The 17,271-nt window shown below is 38.1% G+C and overlaps 1 protein-coding gene across 2 annotated transcripts in view; it reads left to right on the top strand.

Annotated features, from left to right (window-relative positions):
- Positions 1 to 422: 422 nt before the first annotated feature.
- Positions 423 to 17,271, top strand: part of LOC106066270 (cubilin-like) — a 54,808-nt gene continuing 37,959 nt past the window's right edge. Inside the window, exon 1 of one of the 2 annotated variants that reach the window (XM_056031850.1) lies at positions 423 to 593. In XM_056031850.1, the coding sequence (XP_055887825.1) occupies positions 543 to 593 (51 nt within the window). In that variant the 5' untranslated portion in view covers positions 423 to 542. The remainder of the gene's footprint in view (positions 594 to 17,271) is intronic. The other variant, XM_056031851.1, reaches the window with a different exon arrangement.

Here is a 17,271-nt window from a genome sequence, read left to right on the forward strand (position 1 = left end):
AAAAGACAGTAAACAGGATGTGTGGTGACATGACTAATTAAGGTTATATTATATATAGACATAGAAGGTTTAGTGAAGTCATGTTTAGTATTTACAACAATTTCCAGTGAATGACATGGAAGTCATGTTCATATATAATTTGCATAATACGATAATAATAATGATAATATACCATAGGATGGCTTCCTGGTCATTTGGTTTGCGCGCTGGACTGTCGTTTGAAATTATCGAAGGTTTGGGTTCAAGCCTGCCCACTACCATCCCCCGTCGTCCAGCGGGAGGTTTGGACTAGGAAGTAAATTATCTTCAACTCTGAAGGAATATCCAAAACAGGTTTAAACTTTTTACAAACATAATGAGCTTGATATGTTAAGGAAAAATGACTTCTTCGCTCCTCCCATTTGACCTTGAAAACAAGAGACTGCTAGCTATATAATGACTATTTTTATTTCAATAGTTATGCAGAAGTGGGTGCTGACTTACTTTTGTGGTTGTGATGTTCGAAATATGAGCTGAAATTCAGTTTCATTTATCAAGTTGTCATGGACTGGCATATTCTACTGGGGTTTAGTTCTATGATTGCGACCTTAAGTGTAAGTAATTGGATTTAATTTTAAAGTTAGTGTTTTTTGGGGGGCGGGGGCTATTAAAAATGCACGTGTGTGCAGACAATAAGGGTAGCCGTTTTAAGAAGACATATTAACCAGTTGATTTATTCGTGTCTGTGTGTGGATAGTTGCACAACTATCTGCTATAAAAAATATAAAAGCATTGGGGAATACTTTTGAATATGTAGCTCCTCTAGCAATGGCGTAGCTTGGGTAGATGCCCAGTGGGGGAGCTCATCATGATGACACCCTCCCCCCCCCCAAAAAAAAAAAACGCTAAAAATGTTTTTTTCAAACTTATTGTTAAATTATTGCTCATTTACAGCAACAATAAAAGATAACAAAGAGGCGGCCCCCCATCGAAATCAACAATTAACCAAGACTATTCATGCCATAGTCTTGTTTTGATCATTGAAAGTAATAAAATTATTGGTCACTAAAATAATAATAATAATAATAATAATAATAATAATAATGGCCGCCGGAAGCTATGGCGTGTTTTCCTTCTCTCCGACTCAGTGCACTTTTTAGCGAGATCAAGGAAGTATTTGTACTCTAGACTTGACAAATACTGAAGTACTGCTACATGGTTGTAGGTCTGCATGTATTTAGGATGTTTTTATGCATTGGGTTTGAAGACTTTCTTAGTTTTAAGATCACTTCTTATCCTAGACTAGGGACGCCATTTTCGCTGCGTCACTTCCATGATTACTAGACCTAGATCTAAAAAGCTTCTTTACTGAGACAGTAGATCAAAATAAACTAGTCAACGCACGTTAATTTTTTTATCTTCATTTTTGAATTTTGAGGAAATAGAACGGACCCATTGCTTCTTCCAGGACAGCGATGAATATGAAATAAATTAGGCGGTAACTATTATTCACCAATGAGTCGAGTGTTTACTGAGGGCAATTCACAACCTCATGACCAAACACAAGAGGTCGGTCTACTCCCTGACTCGCACCCCACACAATTGAGAGGTGCTGTTGGTGGTAGAACAAGAGGAGCCAAAAGGATCAAATGGACGAGAGAAATGAATATAGACATAATCAAATCGTTCTTCCGTGTAAACATTTGTGATGATAAACCTCTCCCAGGTTATAGGCAAAAACTCTCCCTGGAATTTAACAAATTATACCCTAATCTAAACCTTACAGAGCAGAATGTTGTAGACAGAAGATCTGTAATAATGAAAAAATGTTATTTGACCCCTGCAGAAATTGACGTGATAAGAAGGGAAGTAGGTCATGAGCTTCATATACAAGAGCTCATCTCAGATATAAACGACACGCCCACACAGCCGACCAACGAAGACATTAGTAGAACACCCAACCAACAAGAGAATGACCCAACATCGGCAATAAGCAATGAGCTACACTCAAAATTTTCTAATCTTATAGACCGATATAAAAACACCAATCTTAACTCTAGGCCTCGTATCCCCAAGCTAAACGTCAAGAAAGAGACAAACACATATATTAATGAAATAAATAAAGTCTTAGCCAACCATTTTGAAACACCAAGAAACTTGTTTGAGACACACCTCGCTATATACTGCGCCGCTGTGGCTGTCACGGAGCTCTCTGGACAAAAGACCTTCGAGCTAGGCCCAATTAATCAAAGACCAAAACAACATGTGCCAGCATGGAAAAGGCGCCTTGAAGACAATATAAATCAACTGAGGAGCCAAATGGATACAATTGGACAATATCTGGGAAACAATCATTCCGCGAAAATACTTAATAAAATAAAGACAATACTAAGAACAACTGGAATCAAATTGACGGACTGTGATAGCCACGCACGACTCTTATGTTTGAAAGATACTCTGAGACAGAAAGCTAAACTAAAGGGAGCTAGGTTAAAGCGCTACAACGAAACCACCAAAAGAAAGGAGCATAACGCTTTATTTCAGCACACGAGAAAACAGTTCTTTCGTAAACTAGCTGATAATGGTGCTGACAAAATTCAAACCATTGATAGCACTAAACACGGCTCCTTTACCGACTACTGGGCGGCGCTTTGGTCCGACCCGCTACATTACAATGTGCAGGCTGACTGGATCGAGGAAATCCAAACTAAAAACAACCTAATACCAGAAATGTCTGATGAGGATTTCACAGCTGAGGAAGTCTCCGCAGCTATTTCAAAAACCCACAACTGGACTGCTCCTGGACCGGACAATATACACAACTTTTGGCTGAAAAAACTTACAGCCGTACATGCACCACTAACATCAAGTTTTAACGAGCTAATATCAGAACCGTCTTCAATGCTGTTAGAACTCACTGAAGGGAGAACATCTCTCCTCCCCAAAAAAGGGGATCCGAACCAACCATCAAACTATCGCCCTATCACTTGTCTGTCAGTGGTGTATAAACTATTAACTTCACTTTTAAAAAGTAAAATGTATAAATTTTGTTCTGCCCATAAGCTACTAGCAGATGAACAACAAGGTTGCATTGAAGAGTCGATGGGCTGTAAAGTACAGCTAACTATAGATGGTATTATATTGCATCAAGCTAATAGAAGAAAGAGAAATTTACACATGTGTTACATCGACTACAAAAAAGCTTTCGACTCAGTTCCGCATGATTGGCTATTAAAAACCCTGGACATCCATAGAATCAACCCAAGAATAAAACAACTATTGAAAGTCTGTATGAATAATTGGAAGATAAACCTGCACCTAAATCGTGATAAACTAGGTTCTGTGCACATAAGAAGAGGTATATACCAGGGTGACTCACTATCTCCACTCTGGTTCTGCCTAGCGATTAATCCTCTATCTACATTACTCCAAGACTCTACAAACGGTTTTAGGGTTGACACTAAATGTACAAAATGTGTGTCCCACTTATTATACATGGATGATCTAAAGCTATACGCAGAAACCGAGCAAAAATTACACACCTTAATCAAAACGGTAAAATGCTTTAGTGACGATATCTGTATGTCTTTTGGCCTGGATAAGTGTGGCATCATAAACATTAAAAAGGGCAAGGCAACGAACACCAGCATTGAATTTGAAGGCATCGAGGAATTGAACTCCGCCTCTATTTATAAATATCTTGGAATAAACCAGAATGCCAAGATAAACCATAAGAAATTAAAAGAGGACTTTCTTGGCAAATATAGGCAAAGAGTTAATAAAATCCTCAACACCAAACTGTCTGGCAGTAATCTCATCACTGCAATAAACAGCTGGGCCGTCCCTGTGCTCCTTTACACGTTCGGTGTGATCAAATGGACTGACACCGACCTACATGACATTGACAGACTCACTAGAAAATTACTAACCAAGTTTCGATGCCTACACCCCAAGTCCTCCACCATAAGGTTATACCTGCCCAGGAAAGATGGGGGTCGTGGATTGCAGAACATCTTCAAATTGTGTAAGATGCAAGTTTTAAAAATACGATCAAAACTGCTCGCCTCCAGCAACAAATTAGTTTCCTTCCTACGGAAATACGACTCCGATGCAACCCCCCTGAACCTACACAATGCTGATGTCAATATAGGTTTGGACGACGTAGGGCATGAGATTCGCCAATGGGAAGAAAAAACACTCCACGGAAAATTTCCGGCTTCATTACATGGGGACAACATCGACAAGGCTGCTTCCTTAACATGGCTCAAAGCAGGTCATCTCTACCCTGAAACAGAAGGCTTTGTTACAGCAATACAGGACAGAGTAATCAGGACAAAAAATTACGAGAAGCATATCCTGAAACTCAATGTTGTCGACAAATGCCGAAAATGTGGAAATGTGGGCGAGTCGATTGAACACATTATGGCAGGATGTCCAGCCCTATCAGAATCAGCCTACCTAGGTCGCCATAACCAAGTTGCAAAGTTAATACACCAACACTTGGCTTTGACGTACAAATTGATCGGTAAGGACACTCCCCCTTATTATAAATACTCTCCGCAAGAGGTTCTTGAGTCTACTGATTATCTGCTGTACTGGGATAGGCCTATTCTGACCGACAAAACGGTAGATTTCAATCGCCCGGATCTGCTGTTCATCGATAAAAAAGAAAAAACCGCTACCATTATCGATATCGCTGTACCACTGTCTCATAATTTAAGAAAAACTGAGATAGAAAAACAAAGAAAATATGGGAACCTAGGCTTGGAGATTAAGCGTCTATGGAAATTGTCCAAAATAACAATATACCCCATTGTTATATCAACCGAGGGGATAATAACAACTGACCTCACAGACACCTTCAAGGCCCTTAACATTCCTAGGAACATCTTCGTTGCCTGTCAGAGGGCGGTACTGCTGCAGACCTGCCACATCACCAGAAAATTCCTCAGTGGAAACTGTTAAAGGGACTACGATGAATTTTGTTTCTCTTTAGCGAAACTCGACCCTGGCAGCGCCAGAGAATGACTACTCGTTCATTTCTAACATAATAATAATAATAATAAAGCCGAAAATGTGGAAATGTGGGCGAGTCGATTGAACACATTATGGCAGGATGTCCAGCCCTATCAGAATCAGCCTACCTAGGTCGCCATAACCAAGTTGCAAAGTTAATACACCAACACCTGGCTTTGACTTACAAATTGATCGATAAGGACACTCCCCCTTATTATAAATACTCTCCGCAAGAGGTTCTCGAGTCTACTGAACATCTGCTGTACTGGGATAGGCCTATTCTGACCGACAAAACGGTAGATTTCAATCGCCCGGATCTGCTGTTCATCGATAAAAAAGAAAAAACCGCTACCATTATCGATATCGCCGTACCACTGTCTCATAATTTAAGAAAAACTGAGATAGAAAAACAAAGAAAATATGGGAACCTAGGCTTGGAGATTAAGCGTCTATGGAAATTGTCCAAAATAACAATATACCCCATTGTTATATCAACCGAGGGGATAATAACAACTGACCTCACAGACACCTTCAAGGCCCTTAACATTCCTAGGAACATCTTCGTTGCCTGTCAGAGGGCGGTACTGCTGCAGACCTGTCACATCACCAGAAAATTCCTCAGTGGAAACTGTTAAAGGGACTACGATGAATTTTGTTTCTCTTTAGCGAAACTCGACCCTGGCAGCGCCAGAGAATGACTACTCGTTCATTTCTAACATAATAATAATAATAATAATAAAATTATTTTGTCTTTTTTAAAGTTTAAATCTTTTAAAGTAAATTTTTATCAAACATTAATACTTTTTTTACTTGCAACTTTTTTATATATATATATATATATATATATTCATTAAGTAAAGTTCCCCTTTCAGACCGAGTGATCTATTGGGCAGAGTAAGTAAACGCCATTTGTTTCTATGGGACGCGGTTAACGAGGGTATTATGTGGCCAGTACAACGACAAACCAACTTTACTTTTTCCCAACTATTGTCTTTAGAGCTGGGTGGACTCAGAGGCGCCCCGAGATCCCGAAAATAAAAATCCCAGTCTTCACCTGGATTCGAACCCAAGACCCCTAGTTCTAGTTCAGAAGCCAAGCGCTTTTCCACTCAGCCTCCTCGCCTCCATATATTCATTTAGCGTATACTTATATTTTTTTAAAATAATAGGCTAATTATTAAACTTTCCAAACCTTCAAAATGTATGTAATGTTACATGTAATAAAGAAACTAAAAATAAATGGATCATTGTTACAAAAAAAAAAAGATAAATTACCAACACTAAAAAAAATTCTTGACCTACTCTAGCTAGAGAAAACTTGGTCACACAAATTTCCTCTCCAAAAAAAAAAATCAATATCATGCTTCCATTTGTCATACAAACTAGACTAGAACTAGATCTAGGATCTTGACTTTACACGTTTTATCTTCAAATTACTAGACCTAGTCAAAGTTATGATCAGGAATCGTAAGCCTTTTAGTACCGGGAAATGGCGTACTATGCTGTTCGTCGTATCTTATGTGATACTACTGTTTACAAAATAAATAAATCTGGACTCAAAAGCTGTAAAAAGATAAGCTTTTGTCTTTATAATTATAATGTTGTTCAAATTATTAATACATTTAATATATATATATATTATCATGGTCGTAGCAAGGATATTTTTCGGAGGTTGGGGGTGTTGTGATTGTTGTGAACTCCTAGCCTATGACTTTGACATGGATACATTACGTATGCAATACTTCAAGAATTAATATAAGTTATTAATCGCATTAAGAAAGGGTGCCACAAAAAAAAAAACACAGATCCACTCTGCACTCCATAGTATTGAACTTAACTAAATTGGAAAGAGAAAAAATGATAGAATCACACAAAATTACCAGTTAACATATTTACATTTCCCAATTAACTCCCCTTGTTCGCCATTTTCAACCAATTTCTTTACAACATCAAGAATGAACTAGTATTGGAGAAAGAAAAATCCCTAACTATGTATCACTAGTTTAAGCTAATCAAAACTGGTCATCTAGTACTGATGTACAATACAAATAGGAGACTTGCTTCAATACATTGTGACTATGTTTAAAAGGAAATACATCTCAACTGATCAGCATTTATATTAGGTGTTTGGTAATGCAGGCCTTGGTCACTCATCATGGCGATTCGTGTACCTTCGTATCTGGTCAACATTGGCCTTAAGTTGAGAACTATCTGTCAAACTGTGCACATAAAATGGAGTCAAAAAGGGTTGTCGACATATAATAAGATAAGAATAGGAATAAGATAAAATGTCCTGAGGATTGGGGGGGGGGTTAAACACTAGGTATGGGGCTATAATTAGTCATACATCCTGCGAATGTAGGCCTTAAAGAATGGAGTCAATTGTTCTGCGGGTGTTCTGGTGGGAAGCTGCCCCACCAAAAGACTTGTACTGTCAGACGTCACCATGATGCACATCGTCTGAATCAAGAGTGACTCAAAGGCGATACGAGAAAGTAATGCCAGTTGTCAAGGAAAACAAATGTCTCTATACTAGTCTATACACAGCAAACTTGTGACTGGTACAGACAGATTCACACTGTCTCATACTAACACACAGTTGTTTCCTTCTGGTCGCTAGATCAAAGGTCACTAAGTAAAATATTCTGCCTAATACTTCGACACAGGTATGTTCACGTTGTTGTTTTTTTTCAGTCACAGGAACTGAACGTAGTCTCTACACACTAACAGTCAGCTACAGTAGGATTGTAACTCTCTATTTGACCTTGACCTTAAGGAAATTTAGTCCAAACTATATTAGTAGCTCTGCACATGTGTAGCTTCAAAATACATGCACATTCTAGAAGCAGGTCACCACTGTCAATCAAAAAACATTCATCACTCTACTGGAGCGTGCACTGCCCTCTGAACATAATAGTAAAACGTTTCTCTCTGTGGTCTCCAGTAAACGGACCAGTAAAATCACCAGTTCCTATTTCGTCCTCTTTGCTGTTGACAACGGTATTTTGAGGGTGTCATTGCTTACTTCAGTTCTTGGCGTCTGACGTCATCGTCGTTTCTTTCTTTTCCACGTCCATAACCAGCTCGATCAAATTCTCTTCGTCGCCATGGACCTCCCCATCTGTCTCGCTTACCATAATATCTGTTGACTGGTGGGCTGCCATAATATCTGTTGACTGGTGGGCTGCCATGATATCTGTTGACTGGTGGGCTGCCATAGTTGCGTCTGTAACAATGTCTACGTCCTTGATAGCCTTGGTATCTTTGAGGCTGGAATTCACCTTGGTCCTCTGGATACTGCTGCCTTCCCCCATTGCCATTTTCTCTGTACCATAGATACCATCCACTCGTCCTAGAGCTACTTTGGTCAGCAGAATCTGTACTGCCCTGCACATTACAACCACCAGGACCAGTTACGTCGGCTGTTTCTTTTCGTTTCTCTTCTTCGACGACGTCAAATTCCGTTTTTCCGCCTTCTCTAACACTTGTAGGATATTTTCTTGGGTTGCTTTTAACTATGGCCGTCTTGTGCACAAATAAATCTTCCTTATTTTCGTTACTACCTACATGATCATAATTTTCTTGTTCTGGTTTTAGTTTTTGTTGTCTGCCTTCCACTTGTTGTATCGTTTCTAAAGGAATTGTTGGACTACGGTTTTCTACGTCTTTAGGGCCGTAGTCTTGTCTCCTTTGTTGTTGCCCTTGAAATTCAGTCGTTACTGATTGGTCGATGTCATCAGCTTCTTGTTTTGGCTCCCAGTTAAAAATTGTTTCCATCTGTCGATCTGAGACTCACTGGGTCACTCTATATTTGGTACATTCCCTATCACCACTTCGAATGGACCATTCTCAACAACTATAGCTTCAACCTTTTTGTTGAAATACGGAGAGTTAATGTGTACTATAGCTGTTGGGTAGCTCTTTATTTGTCCTCCGAAACCTTGTACTTTGCATTGTCTCTTAGTGTACTGGTGAGGTCTCACAAGTTTAGCTAAGAGTACACATTTGGTGGCCCCAGTATCGCGTAGGGCGTGGGTATGATAGCCATTTGATATAGCTGGACATACGTATGGTGAAAGGCAATCCGCCAAGCCTCCAACATGGGCTACAACATCGTTCTTGTAGTATTCTGTTCTCCGGGCATCTCGACAATACTTCGCTATGTGCCCCATTCTCCCACAGTAGTAGCATCTCACTTCACTTCTCTGGGCCGGTGACTGATTTAGTCTATAATCATTTAGTTGTCTTTGTATATTTCTGTTTTGTGGTGGACTATGTTGTTGTGCTGTTTCTTCCTTTGTAAATCGTGCTGTTGTAGAGACTGCTGCGGCGGCAAATTCGATTTCTTCACTGTTTTCAACCTTTTGTAGTATTTCGCCCGGATGTGCCGCTACATAAGTTTGACACAGTTCCATAACGGTCTCCACACTTCTCGGGTTTCTTTCTTGTAGGAAAGCAAACAGATTCTTCCCAGCTGTTGATATGATTTTGTCCACGATGATAAACTGCTTTAGACTCTCGAACGATTCTTCAATTCCAGACGCTTGAACCCATTTTTCGAACGTTATTTTCACATCAGAAACAAATTGCTTCATGTTGCCGTCTGATGGTGGTTTTAGCTCATGAAACTTCTGTCGGTAGTCGTCCTCGCTGTATTGATAGAAATCGAGCAATGTTTTCTTAAGGATGGCATAGTTTGCTACCTCGTCATCGTTTAGGACTTGTAGTGCATCGAGGGCCTTTCCTCCGACCAAACTGAGAAGTTGTATGGCCCATTCGTGTTGTGGTTCTATTTCAAGTTTCATCAGCATTTCAAATCTGTTGATAAATGCATCCATCTTATCTGTGCCTTCCACGAATTTTTTGTCTTTTTGTTTGGGGCGTGTTTCTTTTCCTCGTGTCTCTATTTTCCTGCTCCTCTACATCCTTTGCTTTACTCTCTTTTTCAATTGCAGCGATTCTGGCCTTCGATTCCTCGTCGTCTCTTTTTATTTTGGCCGCTACTTGATCCTCTTCTAGTTTCCATTTAAATCTCATCTCTTCTTCCTGCATTGCCATCTTCCGTTCTTCTACTTTCGCCTTTTGTTTCCTTACTTCCTCTTCTACTTTCACCCTTTGTTTCCTTACTTCCTCTTCTACGTTCACCCTTTGTTTCCTTTCTTCCTCTTCTACTTTCAGCCTTTGTTTCCTTACTTCCTCTTCTACTTTCACCCTTTGTTTCCTTTCTTCCTCTTCTACTTTCACCTTTTGTTTCCTTACTTCCTCTTCTACGTTCACCCTTTGTTTCCTTTCTTCCTCTTCTACTTTCAGCCTTTGTTTCCTTACTTCCTCTTCTACGTTCACCCTTTGTTTCCTTTCTTCCTCTTCTACTTTCGCCCTTTGTTTCCTTACTTCCTCTTCTACTTTCAGCCTTTGTTTCCTTACTTCCTCTTCTACTTTCACCCTTTGTTTCCTTACTTCCTCTTCTACGTTCACCCTTTGTTTCCTTTCTTCCTCTTCTACTTTCAGCCTTTGTTTCCTTACTTCCTCTTCTACTTTCACCCTTTGTTTCCTTTCTTCCTCTTCTACTTTCACCTTTTGTTTCCTTACTTCCTCTTCTACGTTCACCCTTTGTTTCCTTTCTTCCTCTTCTACTTTCTTCCTTTGTTTCCTTACTTCCTCTTCTACTTTCACCCTTTGTTTCCTTTCTTCCTCTTCTACGTTCACCCTTTGTTTCCTTTCTTCCTCTTCTACTTTCGCCCTTTGTTTCCTTACTTCCTCTTCTACTTTCAGCCTTTGTTTCCTTACTTCCTCTTCTACTTTCACCCTTTGTTTCCTTACTTCCTCTTCTACGTTCACCCTTTGTTTCCTTTCTTCCTCTTCTACTTTCAGCCTTTGTTTCCTTACTTCCTCTTCTACTTTCACCCTTTGTTTCCTTTCTTCCTCTTCTACTTTCACCTTTTGTTTCCTTACTTCCTCTTCTACGTTCACCCTTTGTTTCCTTTCTTCCTCTTCTACTTTCAGCCTTTGTTTCCTTACTTCCTCTTCTACGTTCACCCTTTGTTTCCTTTCTTCCTCTTCTACTTTCGCCCTTTGTTTCCTTACTTCCTCTTCTACTTTCAGCCTTTGTTTCCTTACTTCCTCTTCTACTTTCACCCTTTGTTTCCTTACTTCCTCTTCTACGTTCACCCTTTGTTTCCTTTCTTCCTCTTCTACTTTCAGCCTTTGTTTCCTTACTTCCTCTTCTACTTTCACCCTTTGTTTCCTTTCTTCCTCTTCTACTTTCACCTTTTGTTTCCTTACTTCCTCTTCTACGTTCACCCTTTGTTTCCTTTCTTCCTCTTCTACTTTCTTCCTTTGTTTCCTTACTTCCTCTTCTACTTTCACCCTTTGTTTCCTTTCTTCCTCTTCTACTTTCGCCCTTTGTTTCCTTACTTCCTATTCTACTTTCAACCTTTGTTTCCTTTCTTCCTCTTCTACTTTCGCCCTTTGTTTCCTTACTTTCTCTTCTACTTTCGCCCTTTGTTTCCTTTCTTCCTCTTCTACTTTCGCCCTTTGTTTCCTTACTTCCTCTTCTACTTTCGCCTTTTCTTTCCTTTCTTACATTCTAGTATCTCTCTCCTCATTCTGTCTTATGATTTTAGCAACCCACTCGTCCAATTCTTCTCTCTGGTAGCCAAGACTCTTTCCCGTTTCGTAAAGTTTAAGTAGGTCACCGTATACTTTTTCGGCCATTTTAAGGACGTAGGTTTGTTCTTATACTTTAGAACAAGTGTTTTAGTCCCTGAGTTAATTAATTTTCCAGCTCTTTATTTCAAGTCAGTAGAGCTTACAGCTAGCCAGAAGGTAATAGATAACAAATCACCTGGTTTATGTCAAAGGTTTGACACGTCAGTAGTGCTATAAGAATAAAATAGTTCACCTGTCACCTTGTTGACACACTTGCTGCTCCACCATTGTTGTGATTGTTGTGAACTCCTAGCCTATGACTTTGACATGGATACATTACGTATGCAATACTTCAAGAAACACCAGGGATGCATTAGAAATATAAAATATTTAATAAAGCAATAGGAATAAATCATAACTGTAGATAACGCCAACAAAGCTGTTGTACATTAACTATCAGAACTGCCTTATAATGGCTCCTTCTATGCTATCACAAAACTCCTGTCCCCTGTCAACAAAAACATAAAACTCAAGCGCTGTCACTCTGTCCCAACCAATGGACCAATGAATAAATCGTAAATATAATAAATAAACATAGAATTCCTTGAATATTATAACCCAGGTTGTATCAACTGCTGTTTAAAATCCTATATACAAACATAATCACCACAGGGGGGTAGGGGGATTTTTTCTTTTTTCTCCACCCCCCCCCCCCGCCCTCCCCCCTCACGAAACAAAAAGAGTTGTATATATGTATGTGTGTTTGTACATAATCTTCCTGTAGTTAGTGGAAAAATTGTTGCATTTATAGCAAGGGGTCTGTGGGAGTGCTAGGAGGTCCTACAGCGCGGGGCGGAGCCCCGCAGCCAAGCACTATTTCTGGTATTAAATGCCAACAAAATGAATATTCTAAGGTATCTACAGTGCATTTTCTTGCTATTAAAAAGTTTTATTTCAAAAACCTAATGTGCTATTCTTGCTGACTTAGACCCTCCCACGCCGTATGGCGCATTAGCCGTCAAGCTGTTTCCCAAAAAATCTGTCACTGGTAATGTCTAAAGCCTCTTCCCACCTGCTCTCCATGAATGTGTGGCGCCAAATTGTACTAGGATGTCATCGCAACTCTTATTATGTGCAATTCATTTTGTCGGAGAACATGTTCCGCAAACCTCATGCGACGCTCCGTCACAATCTTACTAAGGGGTCGACTCTCCCATTGGAGGGGAGTTTAAACCTAAAACTGAGTCAAAACCTACTTAGCTACGCTCATAACATTTTGAGTGCATAATTTGCTTTTTTTTTTCATATCATAAATTTTGGATGGGGTTTTAAAATCAAAATCTTCCTTAACTGTGCTCTTGAAATTTGTGGAATGTCGTTTACTGTTTTTGTTTTGTTTTGTTTTATAGAAGAGCGGGGATTTAACTGCAAAAACCCCTGGTAGGGGGTTTCAAACACAAAACCCCCTGGTAGGGGGTTTCAAACTCAAAACCCACTTGGCTGCGCTGGGGCAATTGATGGTTTAGTATTAAAAATAAACGAAATCAAGCAAAGATTCAGTCACTTAAGTCTGTCTCCCCCCCCCTATAGGGGGATTTCATTTCGTGAGGGGGTTTGAACCCCAAACCCCCTTGGCTACGCCCATGTAAATTATAAATAAATCTAGATCTGTGGTATATTTAGTCTTATTTAGACTGTCAAGTGTATAATGACTATTGAAATAGTGCAAACTTTTAAATAGCTTGGTACTATCCTAGACAATAAACTAAATTTTACTGCAAATACTAATTATATCAGCAAAAAAGGACTTCAAAGATTACGATTACTGAGAAAACTGTCCTCGTTTAATGTTAGTGAAAGGCTTTGGCTATGATTTATCACGCTTATATATGCAATATTTTAAGTTTTAATATCACTGCCTGGTATGGCAATCTGAGCATAAAAAATAAAACTAATCTCGTCTATTCCCCTTTCTGGGGTCACTAACAATAAATTTAAGAAAAAGAAACTACAAATAAACCTTGCTTTATTTCTTGCACGCAAATCTATCAATAATTTTATTAAATTTTGTTTTTCATAGTTAGTAAAATTCTTGAGTCGCATATTTTTTTACTGTTTATCGCAATTAACTCTTGATCAACTTAAGTCTGAAAAAAATCGCTTGTTTGTAACCACACGTGCCGAAATTGTCAAACATATTTAAATAAAAACAAAATTTAAAACTGAATGAACTAGCCGATTTCTTCTTTTTTTTAGGCAAAACTCAAGATATCAAACATGTTCTTGATTCAGAAATTCAAAGACTTCTAAAGAAACTGCGACAAACAGTGAAGCCTCTTACACTCCAGAAAAAATTCGTTTTTGTCAATGAGCATTATAGAGATTTATTTCGATCTAAAGATTCAATAATTGGGATGGCGCCAGAAATTCATATTTAGCTACCACATCAGGATAATGCTTGAACTATCCCAGTCAAGGAAGATTAAATTTCCACCCGTAGTTCTTTTTGTGTTAATACAGAATCTTCACCTTTTTCGCTTTGCATCCTTTTCTTGTGGTTCTGCTAAGCAGATCTGAGCATATATTTTCGGTGAAGGTAATACTGGCTTCGGCAATGTTGTCCCTACTAGTAGTGATGGGCAAAAGTAAACTAAATAGTTAGAAACTTTTAGTTTAACTAAAAAAATTAGTTAAGGCCATTGTTTAACTAGAAAAAAAAAGTTTAGATAAAATCGTAGTTTAATTAATTTTTTTTTGTTACTAACTAAAAAGTTTAATTAAAATGTGTACAACTTTTCAACATGTGGTTAGAGTTGAAACGCACGTCCCTGTTTTCTGGTCATGTAATATCAATAACTTTGATTATCAAAAAAAAATGATGCAGTTAACAACTATTTAGTCATTCTGCATTTGACGAGGGTAAAGTAAGATGCTGGTAGAAGTTATTGGAGTAAACATTTGCAATTGAAAGTAGCAGTATAATAAAATGTTAAACGTTTTTTGCTAAAAAGCTTCTATGCAATATTATGAATGAAATTGTTCCGAATTTTTTTATGAGCCACGTGGTGGTGTTTAATTTCTGTTTATAGTGGGAGTCTGATTAGTGAGTTAGGTCAATATTATATTTAGTGGTTTTGATCAATTCATTTGGGGCAAACAATATTTTTTTAACTGCAGGAACATCAACTACACCCTTTTTATAGTCTTAAGACTTATTATTGAGATCTAAGAATCGACAGTTAGGCCTATATATATCTTAAAGCATTAATAAGGATAACCAACCCTAGAAAAAGAAATCTTAATCCACACCCTCTCTTGACCATAAAGTAAATAGACTGTGTCCAACTGATTTTAACAACCTGGTAATCTAGACATACACATGTAAGCCTAGTGTACTGTACGTGTGTAGTCGATGATACTACAAGACTACCCTGCATTTTTTTCATTACGCGTTATGCAAACGTGTTTTTGCTTAATGTGGAGTGGTCAGACGAGGCATGGCTAGTCAAGCATGTTCTTTACACTAAAATAGTTACACACCCTTCCAGCCCAGAAAGTAAATAGACGGTGTGTCCGACTGATTTAAACAACCTGTCTAGATAGACGTACACGTGTAGGTCTATATAGTGTACTGAGTGTGCAGTCCATAATGACAAGACCACCATGTTTTTTTTTCCTTGCGCGTTTAACGTTTATGCAATAGTGTTAGTTTGTATTTTTAGTAGTCAGACAAGAAAATAGCACATCGGCATGGTTAGTCCAGCATGTATTTTACACTATGAAATTGTTATACAGGTGTAAAAATGTTTCTTAAAACTCCTACAGTATCGTTTCTTTTTTATTGGTTACTAGATCTAAATTTTAAACTCTAATTGAATGTTATTTAATGAGATTTTAAACTTTACCTGTATAAGTAATTACAATTTTCCGTTAATAATATAATAAATATAATTTAAATAAAAAGTACCATTCTTTTCTAAAGGTTTTAATAGAAGGCAAAAATACAAGCACACATATTTATTTAGACATCTTTTTTTTATTTTATTGTGCATTAACGTTTATGTAAGAAACATATTCCTTGTTACTGATTTTATTATGGATAAATATTTCTAGTTCAACCTCGACCCCCCCCCCCAAAAAAAAAAAAAAAAAGTTATGAAAAGTTTGTTATAGTTTAATTAATTATTTTTAGTTTAGTTTAACTATATTTTGAAAATTCACGATAAACTTTTAGTTTAACTACTTTATTTTAGTTGAAAACTAGTTTTAGTTTAACTTTTAAAATTTAGTTTAGTTCCCATCACTAGCTACTAGTAGTTTTTAATGTTTTCTATAAAAGCTCGAGTTATCGAATTGACAATCTTTGTTTTTAAAGGTAGACTTAACGCTTTCTTTGTTTTAGGGGCCAAAAACCCAAGGTAGGTGAGAAAATGAAGACTCCATTAACTTACAATCCACGTGCTTCAGATCTAGTAAAAGTTTTTACCTGTACTAGATCTAGTAAATGTCTGTAAAGTTTTTATAATGTTTTAAAAACAAATCCATAACCATCTTGATGGCTTCTCAGCGCTCCAGTGTGTTTTAACCAAGCGCTTTAGGCTTCTTCGGGTTATTTGGTCAGGATGTCCTAGCAAGGTGATGAAGTTTTGAAAAGGTGTTTGAACTGTCCAGTCACAGTCCAGTGTACCAAAAAATGTATTTAATCTTCAGCAGCTTGACTTCTTGCCAAACTCAGAGAATTGTTGGCATAGACAATGAATAGAGATGATGTCCACGAAAGACTCAAGAATATGTGCCCCGTCATTATCATTGGCAACGTAACTTTAACATTTCCTATAATTGATCCAGTCATTAGAAGTCCAAAGCACTGTATAAATAAATTGAGAAAGTTTGGCTCGTTATCACCCAATACTGCAATAAGTTACTTTTTTTATCTTTGTACGTATTTCGTCTGGATATGGCTTTGTTCAGAGAATATGTTCTGTTAAGAGTGGGTCGTACTTGGATAGTAATTCCACAAACTTTAGTAAATGACCTAGATTTTCACTTTGCAATTCTTCTTTAACTTGTTCGCGATGCCCATTGAGTGCCAGATTCTGCTTTGAGAGAAGAGGAATGATGTCCAAGACTCTTTTCAGCTAGTATTATAAGATTTGTACCCATTTGACCCTTTGATCCCTTCCTTCAACTATTTTAACCTGAGCTAAAAATGTCTCTGTCTTTGCTAGCACTATGTACGCCAACCGGAATTTTCAGTCTTGAGCTATACCCATTACATTGTTTACAAGACAATATTACAATCAACTAGTTAGGGATGAAAACATAAACACGTATAAAAAGATCATTTAAATTGAAATTTAAAAAAAAAACATTGATATCGCTGTCATTGCTCAGTGGTCATTTAAATTTATCTCTATAGCCTCCTTCAGTCGCGAATCGACTATGGATCATCTCATAGAAATGAGATGAATGCCTGGGCATTAGCTATGGTTGGAACGATGTGGCCCACACATCAGTTCCCCCCACTCCACGCAGCTGATGTATCCAAAGGAACGGCAGTGCCGATACAGTTTGGGGTCAGCGGCGTCGCAGGTTCAGCCAGAATGTAGCACTGGGTGCTGCAAACTG

The sequence above is a fragment of the Biomphalaria glabrata genome, chromosome 6 (genome assembly GCF_947242115.1).
Source record: "Biomphalaria glabrata chromosome 6, xgBioGlab47.1, whole genome shotgun sequence".
NCBI classification, from domain to species: domain Eukaryota; kingdom Metazoa; phylum Mollusca; class Gastropoda; family Planorbidae; genus Biomphalaria; species Biomphalaria glabrata.